Here is a 14,853-nt window from a genome sequence, read left to right as displayed (position 1 = left end):
GAGATGTGTAAGAAGTTTAAGAGGTTTATAGAGCTGAATCTGTGGCTCAGGGCCTGGATGGGGGCCATGGCTTCTGTCCCCAGCATAGCAACAGAACCTTGTACATATGAGCTGTAACCTGGCTCTCTAAGTGCTTCTTGCTTCCAGCTCTGCTGCTTTCCTCCTCTAACTCTCCCTGTTTCTGTCACACTGAATTTCCTGCCCTTCTCCAACGTTCCCTGCTTGCTCCTATCAGCACGAACAGTTTTCTTTTACTTCCTTCTGTAACATTCTTGCTACATGGTTTTTAGTGACTTAATGTTAGGAAGGGGCTCACTGCCCTGCTGTGGAAGCAAGAGATTAAGTTTGAGCTCCAGCATGAATGATAAAAGGCACAGCAGTGCCAAGGAGGCTGAGACAGGAGGATTGCTGGCCAGTCACTATAGATGAATAGGTGATTCCAAGGCCAATGAGAGACCTTGTCACAAAAAACAAGGCAGAACAACAGTTCAACCAACCAGACCCCTGAGAGCTCCCATGGACTAAACCACCATCCAAACAGGGCACATGGAGGGACCCATGGCTCCAGCTGCATATGTAGCAGAGGATGGCCTTGGATATCAATGGGAGAAGAGGCCCTTGGTCCTGGGAAGGCTCCATGCCCCAGTGTAGAGAAATGCCAGGGTAGGGAGACATGAGTGAGTGGGTGGGCAGGGGAGCACCCTCATAAAAGCAGGAGGAGGGAGGATGGGATAAGGGGTTTCCAGAGGGAAAACCAGAAAAGGGGATAACATTTGAAAAGTAAATAAATAAAGTATCCAATAAAAAAAAAATCAAGGTAGAGAGAAACTGAGAAAGACAGAGTCTTCTGACCTCCACACATGTGCAAACATGTCATGGGAACATGTACACATAAACACGAAAGCTTCCTTTATACATGGCAAATTGTTGACAACTATAAGTGCTTCAAATATGCATGTACATTATGAAATGGCTGAACTAACCTAATTAAGGTATGCATTACCTCAGTTTCCCATCCGTTTGTGGTAGGGACACTTAGCATCTGTTCTCTTAGTAATCTTGAGTGACACCATGCATGGGAGGATGGGTTTCTTGAAGCTGATTCACTGGGCTGACACTTCACCCATTGACAATCAATCGCTCTTTACCAGTCAACTCTCTGTTCTAGAAGGTCACCTTTCAAACTTCTCATGCGAATCTTTCCTTTGATGAGTATGAAGTGTCTTTCTCCATCTCTTTTGATTAATTTTGGTTGGAAGTCTATTTTATTAGATTTTGGAATGGCCACTCCAGCCTGCTTCTTGGGTCTGCTTGCTGACCCATACCTTGACTCTTGATGTAGAGGCATGTTTCTTGTATGCAGCAAAATGATAGACTCTGTATTTGCATCCATTCTGACAGTTTGTGTCTTTTTATTGACGAATTGACGCAATTGATATTGAGAGATATTAAAGACCAGTGGTTGTTCATTCTTGTGATTTTGATGGTGGTGGTAATGTGTGTCTGTGTGTGTATATATGTGTGTCTACCTATCTCTCTGTTTCTCTCTTGTGTATGTGTGTATGTGTTTGTATGTGTGAGTGCCTGTTTGTGTGTCTGTGCGTGTATGTATGTGTGTCTCTGTGTCTGTCTGTCTGTCTCTCTCTCTCTGGTGGGGGTATGTGTATGTGTATGTGTGGGTGTGAGTGTGTGAGTGCCTGTACGTATGTGTGTGTGTGACTTTTCTATGACTGGCTCACTTCCTTTCCCAGATTGCCTTTTTTTTTTTTTTTTTTTTTTTTATTATTGCCCATGACAGGATTTTTCATTATTTTGAGGACTGAATTGTGTTAAGTTTCAAACCCAGGATAAGTGGGAGGTACCTATTTAGCATATCAAAGCAGACCTGCCTATAGGTTCTCCCAGCATCCCTCAGTCTCTACCTGTTACAGGGTATGGCTGGAATACCTAGCCCTCTACCCTGAACTCTCCAGCCCAAGGGCTGGGCTGCCCTCTCCCCAGAGGCTCCTTCTGATATAATCCAGACATGCTGGTTATCTACCCTCCTGTACTTAGTTCTCCTCTGTTCCTTCCCCTCTCCTTCTCCCCACATGGTTCAGGGTTATCAGCACTCTGAACTCTCCCAGATGTGTCTGCCTCTGACTATGTTTCCCTTATATCTATAATATACTTTTTCCTTCACCATACCTAGGAGCAGCCCTATCCTGTTCTGTCTTGTCCTTTCCAGTCCTGTCCTTTCCATTCCATTCCATTTCTTTTTTCATTCACCTCTAGGACAAGTGGCTGAGGTGCCTATTTAACAAATAGTATTCTATTAGTTTGTATGTATGTACATACAAACATACACAATACATATGTATATACATTAATATTAATATGAACATTTCCATTAATATACACATTTTGTTTATTCACTTATGGCCACTTGAATGGATTCCATGACTTAGAGGTCATACATGAGTTTGTAGTGCACATGACCATGTAGGTTTCCTGTCATAGTGCTGATTTCATTTTCTTTAGGACACTCAGTGTTGCATGTGGGATTCTCTATTTGTAACTTCAGAGACCTCCCCCCTTCCATTGTATTTTCCTTTATTGGCTACATCATGCTTATTTTTTTCCTGAAATTTTATTTTTTGTTAGATAGATTTCTTTATTTACATTTCAAAAGTTATTCCCTTTCCCAGTTTCCTGTCTATAAGCCCCTATTCCCTCCCTCTCCCCCATACAGGTGTTTCCCCTGCCATGTATACCCCCCTTACCACCCCACCTCTGACATTCCCTTGCACTGGGGTTCCAACAAGGCTATTCTCTGCTACATATGCAGTTGGAACCCTGGGTCAGTCCATCTATAGTCTTTGGCTAGTGGTTTAGTCCTTGGAAGCTCTGGTTGGTTGGCATTGTTGCTCTTATGGGGCTGCAAGCCCCATCAGCTCTTTCAATCCTTCCTCTAATTCCCCCCAAAGGGGATTCCATTCTCAATACAGTGGTTTGATGCTAGCACTCGCCTCTGTATTGGACATGCTCTGGTTGTGTCTCTCAGGAGAGATCTATATCCAGTCCCTTTCAGCATGCACTTTTTAGCTTCATCAATCTTATCTAGTTTTGGTGGCTATATATATATGGGCCACATGTGGAGCAGGCTCTGAATGGCCATTCCTTCAGTTTTTGCTCTAAACTTTGCCTCCCTATCCCCTCCTATGGATATTTTTGTTTCCCCTTTTAAGAAGGAGTGGGAGCATCCACATTTTGGTCATCCTTCTTGTTGAGCTTCCTGTCATCTGTGGATTGTATCCTGGGTAGTTTGAGCTTTTGGGCTAATATCCACTTATCAATGAGTGCATACCAAGTGTGTTTTTCTGTGATTGGGCTACCTCATTCAGGATGATATTTTCCAGTTCGTTCCATTGCTTATTTTTAACCACCAAACTTTAGTGATCTTGTCATTTGTCTCTTAAAGAACAGCGCCTTTGATGCCTCACTCCCTGCTCAGCCACATGTTCTGGGGTGTTCTGGGGTGTGGAGGTGCTGTCTTTTACTCACTCTTTCACTGCTTGGTGGGCATCTGCGGTTTGTGTTTGGTGACTATGAACATCCTGTGCGCGTTCCCTCTGGACGCAGTTTCATTTTACACAGCTTTCTCTTTTCTTTTAGTGTCTTTCTCGGGACGCAGGTGGAAACATGAGCATCCAGTTTCTTGGCACAGTGGTGAGTACCAAAAAGTACTGTTCGTCCTCTTGCTCAGATATGTGCTTGGCTTTCTCCCATGTTTCTGCTGCCTTTGTTGTGGTTTTATTTTGCTATCAAATTGAGACATCTCTGTATGAGAAGCAGGACATGTGAGAAAAGCTTCTGTCCTGAAAATATTCCTTGCATCTTCTCAGAGAGGAAATGCTTCTCTAGTCTCAGTTCGTTGAATAGTTGTACTTTCTCTCTAATGGCTTGATTTTTTTTCCTCTGTATTTTTAAAAATAAGACATATGATATAAAAACAATACATTTGACTTTCCCCCCTCAGTTTGCTTTCTGGCTTTCTCTGTTGAGTTCCTCACATCCACCTTTCTCATGACATCGGATCATAGTTTTATATCTTCATTATTCACATATGAGTCATGTTATTTTATATATTGGTATATGACACTCATAAGTTGCACATTTTGTCCATGTATGGATGGGTTATTTTTCTAATCTTAAACTATTGCTTTGATATGACTTATTTGGTGTTGTGTTGGTATTTTGCCTGCATGTATATCTGTTCACTTGTATAGCTGGTGCTTGTGGAGGCCACAAGATTCCCTGGAGTTACAAATGGTTGTGCACCACTATGTGGGTACTGGGAATTGAACTCGTGTCATTTGGAAGAGCAGCCAGTGCTCTTCACTACTGAGCCATAAGTGCAGCCCTGTACAAGCCTCTTCTTAATGGAGGAAGGTTTAACATTCTAACGAGTCAAGGAGTTATGTCTTACTATCCATGGATCGCAATTGTAAGCTAAATTGCTTCTACTTTTTTTGTCATTATAAATGCGCTTTGCTCTTTGGATTTTAAAAATTATTTTCAAGCACATCTATGGTATTTTTAAGTTTATAAGCTATATTACCTCTTAAGCTGACTCAAAGCTGTTAATAACTATATGGTTTGCCACAGGTTTTAGTTATTTTCTAGGCTTTAGAACACCACCCACTGTGTGATGGAGTCTTATACTCTCAGTAATATCAGTTTTGATTATCTAAGTAATTTAACTTTTTCCTCTGATGAGGTTTACTTACTTGGTTTGTTAATGCATTTATGTATAAGTTTATATAAAGTTATCCTTAATGCCAGTTCTAATTTTCAGAAACTTGTCTAAAGGCACACTCTAAACTTGTCTTTTCTCTATTGCTGTTGTGTTTGAGCATCTCCCTGAGTGTTCACCTGTGAAGCACAGTTGACGTGGGTGTTTATGCTGTATATAGTCTATCTTAAGTGCCTGTACTTGAGTAATCTCCTGCCCGGAGAATGTAGTTTGTGGGGTGTTTACTGCTCTAGAGGGGATGGGATCCCAAAGAATGGAGCCGATAAGTGAGGTGGATTAAAGTCTTACATAATAGCCAATTCTGAAGAATAATGTGAAGCAAACTCATTCCTACTACACTTGGGAGGGGTATAAAAGCATAACCCAGGAATTCTGCATTTTTGAAGAGAATGAGTTCACATCACTCTTATTTTCTTGGAGTTTTCTCATAAGCACTCAGAAAATTGTTCAATGTCTCTTCATATCTCTTCTCATGGCTATATTCTTGGACCATGTTCTTACATCTACCCCCTTTTTATTTTTAATAGCAGGATATCCAGCTTGATTTGACTTTGAGATGTTGTAGATAAATCTAATTGTCATTTGAAGCATGAACATAAGCAAGCAAATTATAAACATACTGAATAATATTAGAACAATAGAATTATAATAAAATAGATTTATGTTACTTGTAATAGAAATAGAATTAAAATAACATTAGAATAAATAAATTTAGCATTAGAATTACCTGTGGTACTTTGCCACCAAGACAGAGATCCCAACTGTGTCTAGTACTACTGGTTACATTGTTATATTCATCAGAAAAATCTATAGAATAGTTTGAAAAGAAACTCAAATGATTAAGCCAATTTTTCCCTTTAATAGGAATGCAAATGTTATATCCTAGGCAAATGGGAAAGGTTTCAAATCCCAAGGAAAATTAAATGTAGTCCCTTCTTCAGATGAATGAGTCTGTTTCAGTCCCACGGTCCAGTCATAAGCACAGAGTTATTAGTAGGATAACCTTTTCCTTAAGACATAGGGCCTTAAGGCATAGGGCCTTAACTTGGCCCCAGCTGGGCAGACTACTTTGATGATATGGTCGATATCTCCTTTTGCCCTTTAGTGTGGATTTTCTATCTTTCTGGTGAATTCTGTTGTTTCCTCACCCTCTGCCATTGTCCTTGATAGCCTGGGGCTGGAGGAACTTAAGAATCCATAATGTTTAAGTGGATCCATCTGCAAGGACAGATGCATATCCCTTTCCAATTTTCTTCTGGAAAAGTGAAAATAGAGCAGGTTAATGTATCAACTTACCTATTTCCTTATGCAATAAAACTATGGAGATTAGAGTGTTCACACGTATGAGTCTATTGCTGGAAATAAGGACAACCTGTTCACTTATTGTGCTTAAGAAAAAGAAGTATTAATAAATTGATGAATATCTGACCCAGGAATCCTTCCTAGACCATTAGATGAACTATCAATAAAAATAAGTATCTGCCTGTGAAATGGGAAATGGTTGGACAATTTTTGTAATCACAAGTTCAGTTTGTATGATGAAATTCCATAGCTTACCAGCTAGACAGTGATTCCTTATCCTTCTGTAGTGATTTGCAAATGAAATTTGAAAATCCATAGAGTTCTGTAACAATGTTAAAAACTGACTGTTAGTTAGGGATAATATAATACAGCAAGAACCAAATCCACATAATCGTTGACATCAGGTTCTTCCCTGATTTACTAGTTGGGAAAGAAGAATAAGGTAAGAAGTTAGGGCCATCATTTTATGGCCCTAATGATGTAAATAAATCTATTCCAAAGGTTATCCTCTGTGCTAATACCTGTAGGAGACAATGTAATGGTGAAGACAAGTTTAAAGGCAATGAAGGATCCACATGATAACACAGATGCTTTTTTTTTTTTTGTTGTTGTTGTTGTTGTTTTGGTTTGATTCAAATCTTTCCTTGCCTCCTGAGATAATATGCAAGGACTGTTCAAAGCTATCTTTCCTTCAGAGTTTAAATGGATTGGTCAGCACATTGGTAATACCAGACACAGTGCACGAGGCTGGGAAAGAGCTGAGAAACAGATCCCCTTTCCCTGCCATGTCCTAGCTTGCCTAGAGTACCATCGGCCCTCCTAAGCTTTTATCAGATTCCTCACCCCATGCTTCATGATCATTCAGATAATGGGGAAGGTACTAGCGGAGGCTCCAGTGAAGCAGCTGAGGGGTCATCTCCCACAGAGTTATGGGTGGCCTTTATTTTATTTTACTTTCAATTTTGCCTGAATGAGGAAAATCACCCTGTTGCCTTTTTTTTCTTTCTTTTTCCCTTTTTCTTTCTTTGTTAACCAATTTTAAGGTTTGATTGTCCAGATTATATTCAGTTAAAGAATTATACATCTCTTCCTCATGATTAATATCCTCCTTATCTTCTTTTATTTTGATAACAGTCCAAATTAATGCCCACATGACCTACCCACGATTGAATGGTGATTTTTTTTCTTGCTTATATGTGTTTTAATAGTATTTCAGACTCTGTCCCATACTTTTTCCTCTAAATTTCTTTTTTCTGGAAACCAGGGATTATAATCACAAGCAACTTGCAAGCAATCTAATAATTGTGATTATTAGCTTAATTATTGCATTAATAGTGTAATTATATCAATACTTGTGTTCTTCCTTTCTTTAAAAAAATGATGCCCAAACCTGGTACAAGACAAAGACTTCCATGACTTATTCCCCATAAGTCTCAGATCCATTCTTCAATTCATGATGTCAGTTGTGCCACTTGAAAGGCGTAGGATCTGGGAGGATAGAGCTAGTAAACGAGGCAGACTAAAGTGTCATCCAATAGCCAATTGTAATGAGTAATCTCAAGTAAACGTATTCCTATGTACTATACCTGGGAGAGGCATGAGAGCAGAATCCAAGAGCAATTGTGTGTGTGTGTGTGTGTATGTGTGTGTGTGTGTGTGTGTTTAAGAAACTGAGGTCACATGACTCTTGCTTTTAGAATTTTCTCATAAGCATTAAGACTTCTCACTCTATTCCATTTGTGAACAGTGTTCTGACAACATGAGTTTGCATTCATTGCCCCTACACCAGATTGCCACACGTAGGTAGCTCAGGACAACAAATTCACTGAAAGTTCTGAAGAAGAAACGTGAAGTCAGATGCAGCACAGCTCCTCAGGCTCTGGGTAAGGGCTGGTGAGCCCTTCTTCCAGGCTGTTGTGGTGGCAGTCTTTGTCCTTCCATGGCTAAGCTGTTATTCTAAGCTCCTGTGATCATTGGCCCTTTCTCTTTTCCTTCCCCTGTTCTGTATGCTTTGATTCATGTGAATCTAGAATACCAGTTAGGACACTCGGGGCACGCCTACCCAATCCAGTAAAACTTCCTTCTAACTACTCATAGCTGTGAAATTCTATCCCCAAATACTCTTATACCTATGAGGTTCCAGAGAACATGACATTTTAGATGACATTGTACCTCCCACTATACTTTATATAGACAGGAAGATCATTTGACATGTATGAAAACTTAAAATGACCACTTACATAAAAATATGTTCTCTTGGCCCATTGCTTCTTAGGTCGACTTTTCTAATGCCTCATTGGATATGGCCATTTCTTTCTACAAGTATCCTCACGTCTGTTGTTATCCCCCATGACAGGAGCTACTTCCTCTACACAGATGTGTGAGATGCTGAGGGGAGATGGCTAGGCCTCAGAACTAACAAGCATGGAGGCATTAAATGACGGCCTGGTGCAAATTAACTGATCAAACCTAGATCAAACCCAAGTCTTACTTGTCTTTAAAGTCAAGCTGGTAACCATCACAGTCCATGCAGAACAAATTCTTAGCTGCATTACCCAGGGAGCTCTCTGCAGATGTTGATGATTGGATTTTGTTGTTGTTCTTTGTCTTCACGGGGCAGGAGGGAGACATGTTTTCTTATGAAGTTGATCCTTGGAGTACCTTCAGGACCTCCTCTAATTAGGTCTCATCACCTTCCAAAGTTCCTGCCTCTGAGCCCTGTCATTGCCAGCCGGGGACACAAATAGTCAGTACAGATACACGTAGCAAACTTGGTATCCCAGTTTTCCTTAGAACAGAGATGCCTATTTCTGGTAACGAGTTGCTTGGGTCCCATATCTTTGGTTGAGCTGGGAGTCTATACACCACACAGTCCAAGCTAGCAAAGAAACTGAAAAGTCAGTCTTTTGCTAAATCAGAATTTCTTTTGCTAAGCGATAAGGATGATATTTTTATTTAAAAGCTTGGGAGTTATCATTGTGTTTATTATTTCAATTCTAATCATTGTTTCTATTTAATTTTTGATGCACTGCAGTATAAGGCAAGCATATCTCACTGAGACTAATTCTCCCCACCATGGAAACACCACACCAATTTCTTCAACAACTTCTTTGTAGCTGTGGTGTTAGCATTCACCAAGGGCTTGAGGAACTATCCGTTTCTGTCTTTGATGCTTAGCCAGAAATCTTAATGAAACCAAATGATGCTGAAGTTTTCAAAGCTAATTTGAATCTCAAATTGTACATTTTAAATTAAGTTTTTATTGATAATAAATATACTTTATTTCTTATTAGCCTTGAAAGCTTGAGTGATAACATCAGTAGAATAAACATGTTTTACAACGATTTACCATTAAGGAGTCTATTAATATGACCCTTGGCACACCAGCACAATTAGATTTCAAAGTAAGGGTTTAAGGAGTAACAGCGATTAATGACAACCATCGGAAACAATTTTGAACTCCATCAGTTTAACTCAGGAGGGTAAACTTAATATGATAATTCATCTAGTTGAATCGTATCAGCTTAGCGGGAAGGAATGTAAATATGTGACCCTTACCTAGCTTGTAAATGGATGCTGTGCTGAGAGATTTATCCATTCCATTAAGGAACTTTGGGGAACTTTGGAGTTTCGGCAATTGTTCCCTTGGAGGCTGAAAACCCAACCTGATCCCATACTGGGACCATCCTGGTTTGCATATTTCCATAATTTGCCTTTGCTGCTAATATGACAGCAAGACAGAAATAACCATTTCTAATAATATCAGATGGAGTTGTGGAGGACAGCATTTTAATGCCGAGAAAGACCTCCCTGTGGGGCTGTTATTGCTACCGTCGAACAGCAGCCACACAGTTGCAGCCGCAGCCTCTTAATTGATTCGTTTAATTAGCAGGAGCTGAAGCCAGTACTGTATCTTGTCATCTGATACTGCAGGCTTCAAACCTGCATCACTCATATTTAGAGATACAGAGCATCATCAAAAAACTTCTAAAAACTCACTTCTAGGAGCAAAAGTTTAACAAAATAACCTCCCATTTGTTTGAAAGTCAAAGGATTAGAAAACGGGAACTAGGATTGTTGCCTTTGTTCTTCATGCCTTGTCTTTGAAGTAATAAATGTTGGTATCATTTATTACTGGGAGGTGTCTGGGTCTCACCTCCCAAAAGAAGATGGGAGAGAGCTTTTCCAGTCTTTTCTGCCTTGTCCACAGATGACTGAATCTAGTGGATCTCTCAGCTCTCTCCTGTCCCTTTCTCTGCATCTGGGGAGTATCAGAAGATAACGTGTAACCACTCATCACACACTGGTCTACATAACTGCCCACCTGTTCCAGCCTGCCTTTGTAGCTGCCTGCGTCCTGCCAGCTTATACTTGGTACCCGAGTTCCTCTCTTTGCAAAGCCTCCAACTGGGTTGCCCCTTGGGATTTGTCCATCAGTAGCACTGATGCCCACTTTCCCTGGACAGAGAAAAATGATGATGGGTGTGAAGGTAGTGTGTCTAGTGGGAAAGCCAGAGAGTCTTCCCCAGGTTTTATATATGTTTCAGGTACACACACACACACACACACACACACACACACACACACACACACACCTGCCACACACACATCAGCACACACAGGCTCACACCTCCTTGCCTGCCAGGCCAGGCTGTTTTACTCTTTACCCTGATCCTTTACCATTGTGCATCAGAAAGCAGATGTCCCTAGAGTAGTTAGTGGCAGGTTGCTGCAGTTTCTCAGATTTTTTTTTAATAATATTAAGACTACAAGTAATTTTATAGCTTCCTATTCTTCAGTCCCCCAAAATGTGCAAAGTTTGAACCAGAGCGTGGGTAAGAGGTTACGAAATGTACTTTAAATGTTCTCTTAGTCTTAAACATTGTTTCTGCAGCAGGGTGCGGTTTATGTAATAAATACCAGCTTCAAGAGTGAACACTTGGTACACATGTTTAGTGCATATTCTTTCGCAGTCATTGTGCTGTAGTTTTTAACTTACATTTTAGCTATTACTATTTATTCACTGGTAGTATTGTGTGTCATAGTATTGTGTGTCATGGTATTGTGTGTCATGGTATTGTGTGTCATGCCACACTGCATTTATGCAGATGCACAAGAGCCTTTACCTACTGAGCCATCTCCCTGGTCCTGGCCACTGTGCATTTTAAAGAGCTTGATTATTAATACATAGTGTGTGATGCATTATCAGCAAAGTTAAGAAAAATGGTTGGTGTCCCGTATGCCCTGTGTTGGGAGATGACTAGATGGTGACTTGCTCTCTGCCCTAAGGTAGCATGCTAGCTAGAACCAGCCAAATGGTATAAACCTCTAATCTTAACACTTAGGCAGATAAGGCAGGCAATTGTGGTTTTATTGTGATTGTCAACCCAACCCAGACTGGACCTCCCTGTCAATAAGCAAACAAACAAACAAACAAACAAACAAACAAATAAAAAGAAAATGGCATGGAGGCTGAGGACCAATATAGACATGTGATGTGGTTATTGTACAGTGGCTAATGGCCTGTACATAGATTGATGAAGCAGAGTGTGGACCAATTCCTCCCTCTTCTCTTTGACATTTTCATGGTATACCCCTACCTGTATAGAACATACATATAGAACATGCTATATAGACCATCCTGGACTTGAACTCACAGAGAACTGTCTGCCTCTGCCTCATGAATGCTGGGACTAAAGTCATGTTCCACTATACCTGGCTTAATTTTTCCTCTTACTGATAAAATACCTATTATAGAAAGTCCAACCAGGGAGCTGGTAAGATGGCTTAGTCAGTAGAGGACCTGAATTTTAATCCATAGTCAGGTATAGTGGCATGTTAAGAATCTCTTTACTCCTAGCACTTGGTAGGCAGAGGAGGTAGATCTCTGAGTCTGAGGCCAGCACCACGTCTGCAAAGTGAGTTTCAGGATAACCAGGGCTATGTAAAGAGACTCTATCTCGAGAGAGAATGGGTGGGGTGGGGAAGAGAGAGAAAATACTTGTGTTATTTATTAGCTGAACATCAATAAACATGGGAGTAAAGAAGCCATGTTTTGTGTCTTATTAGACATCACATTTTGATGAAGTGTTAATCTGATAGATCATCTGTTAGGCGACAGATATTTGCCAACTCAAGGAAGAAACTGCTGTCCCTGCTATCAGGAGCTGGATGTCCTCTAAAGACACAGAATTGAAGCAACTGGTGATTATCAAGTAAGATATGAAGGAGTGTTCTAAACAGCTCAGATAAAGGCAGTGGAGAAATGATCTCTGGGGGCATCTCTAGCTTAGGCTACCACTGTAAGGATGAGTCAGGTTTGCAGATGGCAAAAGGACTTCAGAAAGAGAATGGATCAAGATCTGCAAAGAACCAGAGAGAGTTTTAAAACTGATAGGAAGGTAGGCTAAGGAATACGTTGAAGCCCAAAAGCCTGAATGAAGATGTCCCAGGCATCTGAGGAAGAGCAGATCAGCTGCCGCTGGTGGCAGGAAGGGGACAGAGGTCTGTTTGGGAGGAAGGAGTAGGCTATCAGATCCTGGACAGTGCAGAGTAAATGGAGGATTTGGAGGAGGAGGGTAAATGTCCCCCTGGAATGTCTGAATGTCATCTGCCTGTTGGCTCAGGGGCAGAAGAGCACCACACAGAGAAGCTGAGAGGTAGCTAGTATGCTTTAGTATGCTTTGTTTGAAAGGTCAAAGAGACAGATGGATTGTATGGGGTGGCATAAGGGACACACCCCTGGTGGGTAGATCAGGAAGATGACCAGGGGTGAGCATGGACAAGGTGAGAGCCAAAGCTTAGAGCAGAGCCTTAAGGGAGGAGCACATGCTTTCTACACGATTATGTCTATTTATGAAATGATGACACTATAATCGAGTTACATCAGTAAGACGTGACTGTTTGATGATACTGTAGTGTCTCAATCCTTATAGGGGGCTAGCTGCTTATTTCAAAGTATCTTAGGATCCTATTTTCCAGCTGCCAAATCCACAGAATAAAATGAGTTTTAATAAATAGCTTAATGTCCTCAATGTGCATGATGCCCTAGGGCTTTAATGTTGTTCTACGTGCATCATCTCACTTTGCACTGTTCAGTTTCTAAGATGAATAGGGCAGAGCCCCTGAGAGTTCGCTGTAAAACTCAAACACAGGGCTGGGGAGATTGCTTGGTTGTAAGATGCTTACTCTGTAAGCATGAAGGCCCGAGTTTGAATCCCCAGTGCCCATTTGAAAAGCTGGGCATGACTTTCATGTATCTCTAATATCACATTGGGAGGCAGAGAAAAGCATGTCGTGAGAGCCTGGTGACCAGTTAGTCTAGACAACAGGGATAGGTTTCTGATCAGTGAGAAGCCCTGTCTCAAGGAAGTAAGGGAGAGATAGATGAAGGAAGACACCTGCTGTCCTGCCATGATTTCCACATGCATGTTCACAGGCACACACAGAAAGTATGGGTAGCTAGAAGAGGGAAAATGAGTCATGTGACACCAAAGCAAAAATGCTTTGGAATATTGCCATTTAAAAACATTTGCAACTACTAACTTATATTCATGAGCTGTCCCCAGGCTATCCGTGTACACTGACACAGGACTGAACTGTCCCAGGCTGTCTGCACACTGACACAGGACTGAACTGTCCCAGGCTGTCTGCACACTGACACAGGACTGAACTGTCCCAGGCTGTCTGCACACTGACACAGGACTGAACTGTCCCAGGCTGTCCATTCACACTGACACAGGGATAAACTGTCCCAGGCTGTCTGCACACTGACACAGGGAGGAGTAGGAAGAGTAGTGCACAGAGCTTGCCTTTCTGCATTTGAATGTTAGATCCGGTCTGCTAGTTTGTGGACTTGAGTAAATTGCTTAACTTTTCAGGTCCTCAGTGTTCTTGTCAGCAAGATCTTCTTCAGCAAGAAACTATTCATAAAATGCTGGAGAGTCACAGGCACTTGGCATGTAGTGGCTCAGTTTATATTACAGGCTTCTACTTTTGTTTTGCTTATTTTGACTAGCATCTCTATCCCCCCTTTCCTTATTTGCTTATAGGCCTATCATCATCACCTGACATTATGATCACAGTTCAGTTCACAATTTAAGATTTAGTCTGGGGCTGGAGAGATAGCTCAGCTGTTAAAGGCTGGGCTCACAACCAAAATTATAAGATTTAGTCTGTAGAAAACTTCAGATGAAAAAACTTTTTATTCAAAGCCCAATTTGTGTTCATGATCTCTTAATGCAGCAAACATATCTGCCATCTATCTTCAACTTCAAACACACACTTAACCTTATGTACCACCATGAGGCAGGAAGATGCTTAGCATCTGTTTCCTGGAGGAGAGTGAAGGTCACCAAGAACAAGTCCACACCAAAGAAGACTCAGTGTCTTGTTTGTGAACACTGGGCTTGAGATGCAAACATTGGCAAAAGCAACGTTCTTTTGCTTGAGATCATGTTATGGTGCTTAGAGATTTTGTCATATTACCTCGTGTTCAAGGCATGCCAATTTAGGCCATTCAGGTCTTTGTGCTAAAGGCTCATATTTTTCAAAACCTACTTTAATAAGGGTTTCTAATTGCCTTCACCTCCCTTCTAGCCCATCACCCACCAGAGGTAATGGAAAGGAAAGGCTAATAAGGCAAAAGAGGATGTGGGCCTGTTTAGAAATAGTTCTTTGGGATGATTCCAATCTTTGTTGTAAGGATATTAGCAGTTCAATTCACACACATCAGTAGTAGTAGCTCGATCCACTGG

At 41.0% G+C, this 14,853-nt stretch overlaps 1 protein-coding gene across 3 annotated transcripts in view; it reads left to right on the top strand.

The window, feature by feature from the left end:
* The window catches only part of Pcca (propionyl-CoA carboxylase subunit alpha), a 304,568-nt gene that overhangs the window by 231,007 nt on the left and 58,708 nt on the right, over positions 1-14,853 (top strand). For all 3 annotated transcript variants that reach the window (XM_032917891.1, XM_032917890.1, XM_032917889.1), the window contains one exon: positions 3,655-3,708. In XM_032917891.1, coding sequence (XP_032773782.1) covers positions 3,655-3,708 — 54 coding nt within the window. The remainder of the gene's footprint in view (positions 1-3,654; positions 3,709-14,853) is intronic.

The sequence above is a fragment of the Rattus rattus genome, chromosome 12 (genome assembly GCF_011064425.1).
Source record: "Rattus rattus isolate New Zealand chromosome 12, Rrattus_CSIRO_v1, whole genome shotgun sequence".
In the NCBI taxonomy this organism is placed as follows: domain Eukaryota; kingdom Metazoa; phylum Chordata; class Mammalia; order Rodentia; family Muridae; genus Rattus; species Rattus rattus.
Note: the sequence above shows the minus strand (reverse complement) of the source record. Positions and strands in the feature narration are given on the sequence as shown.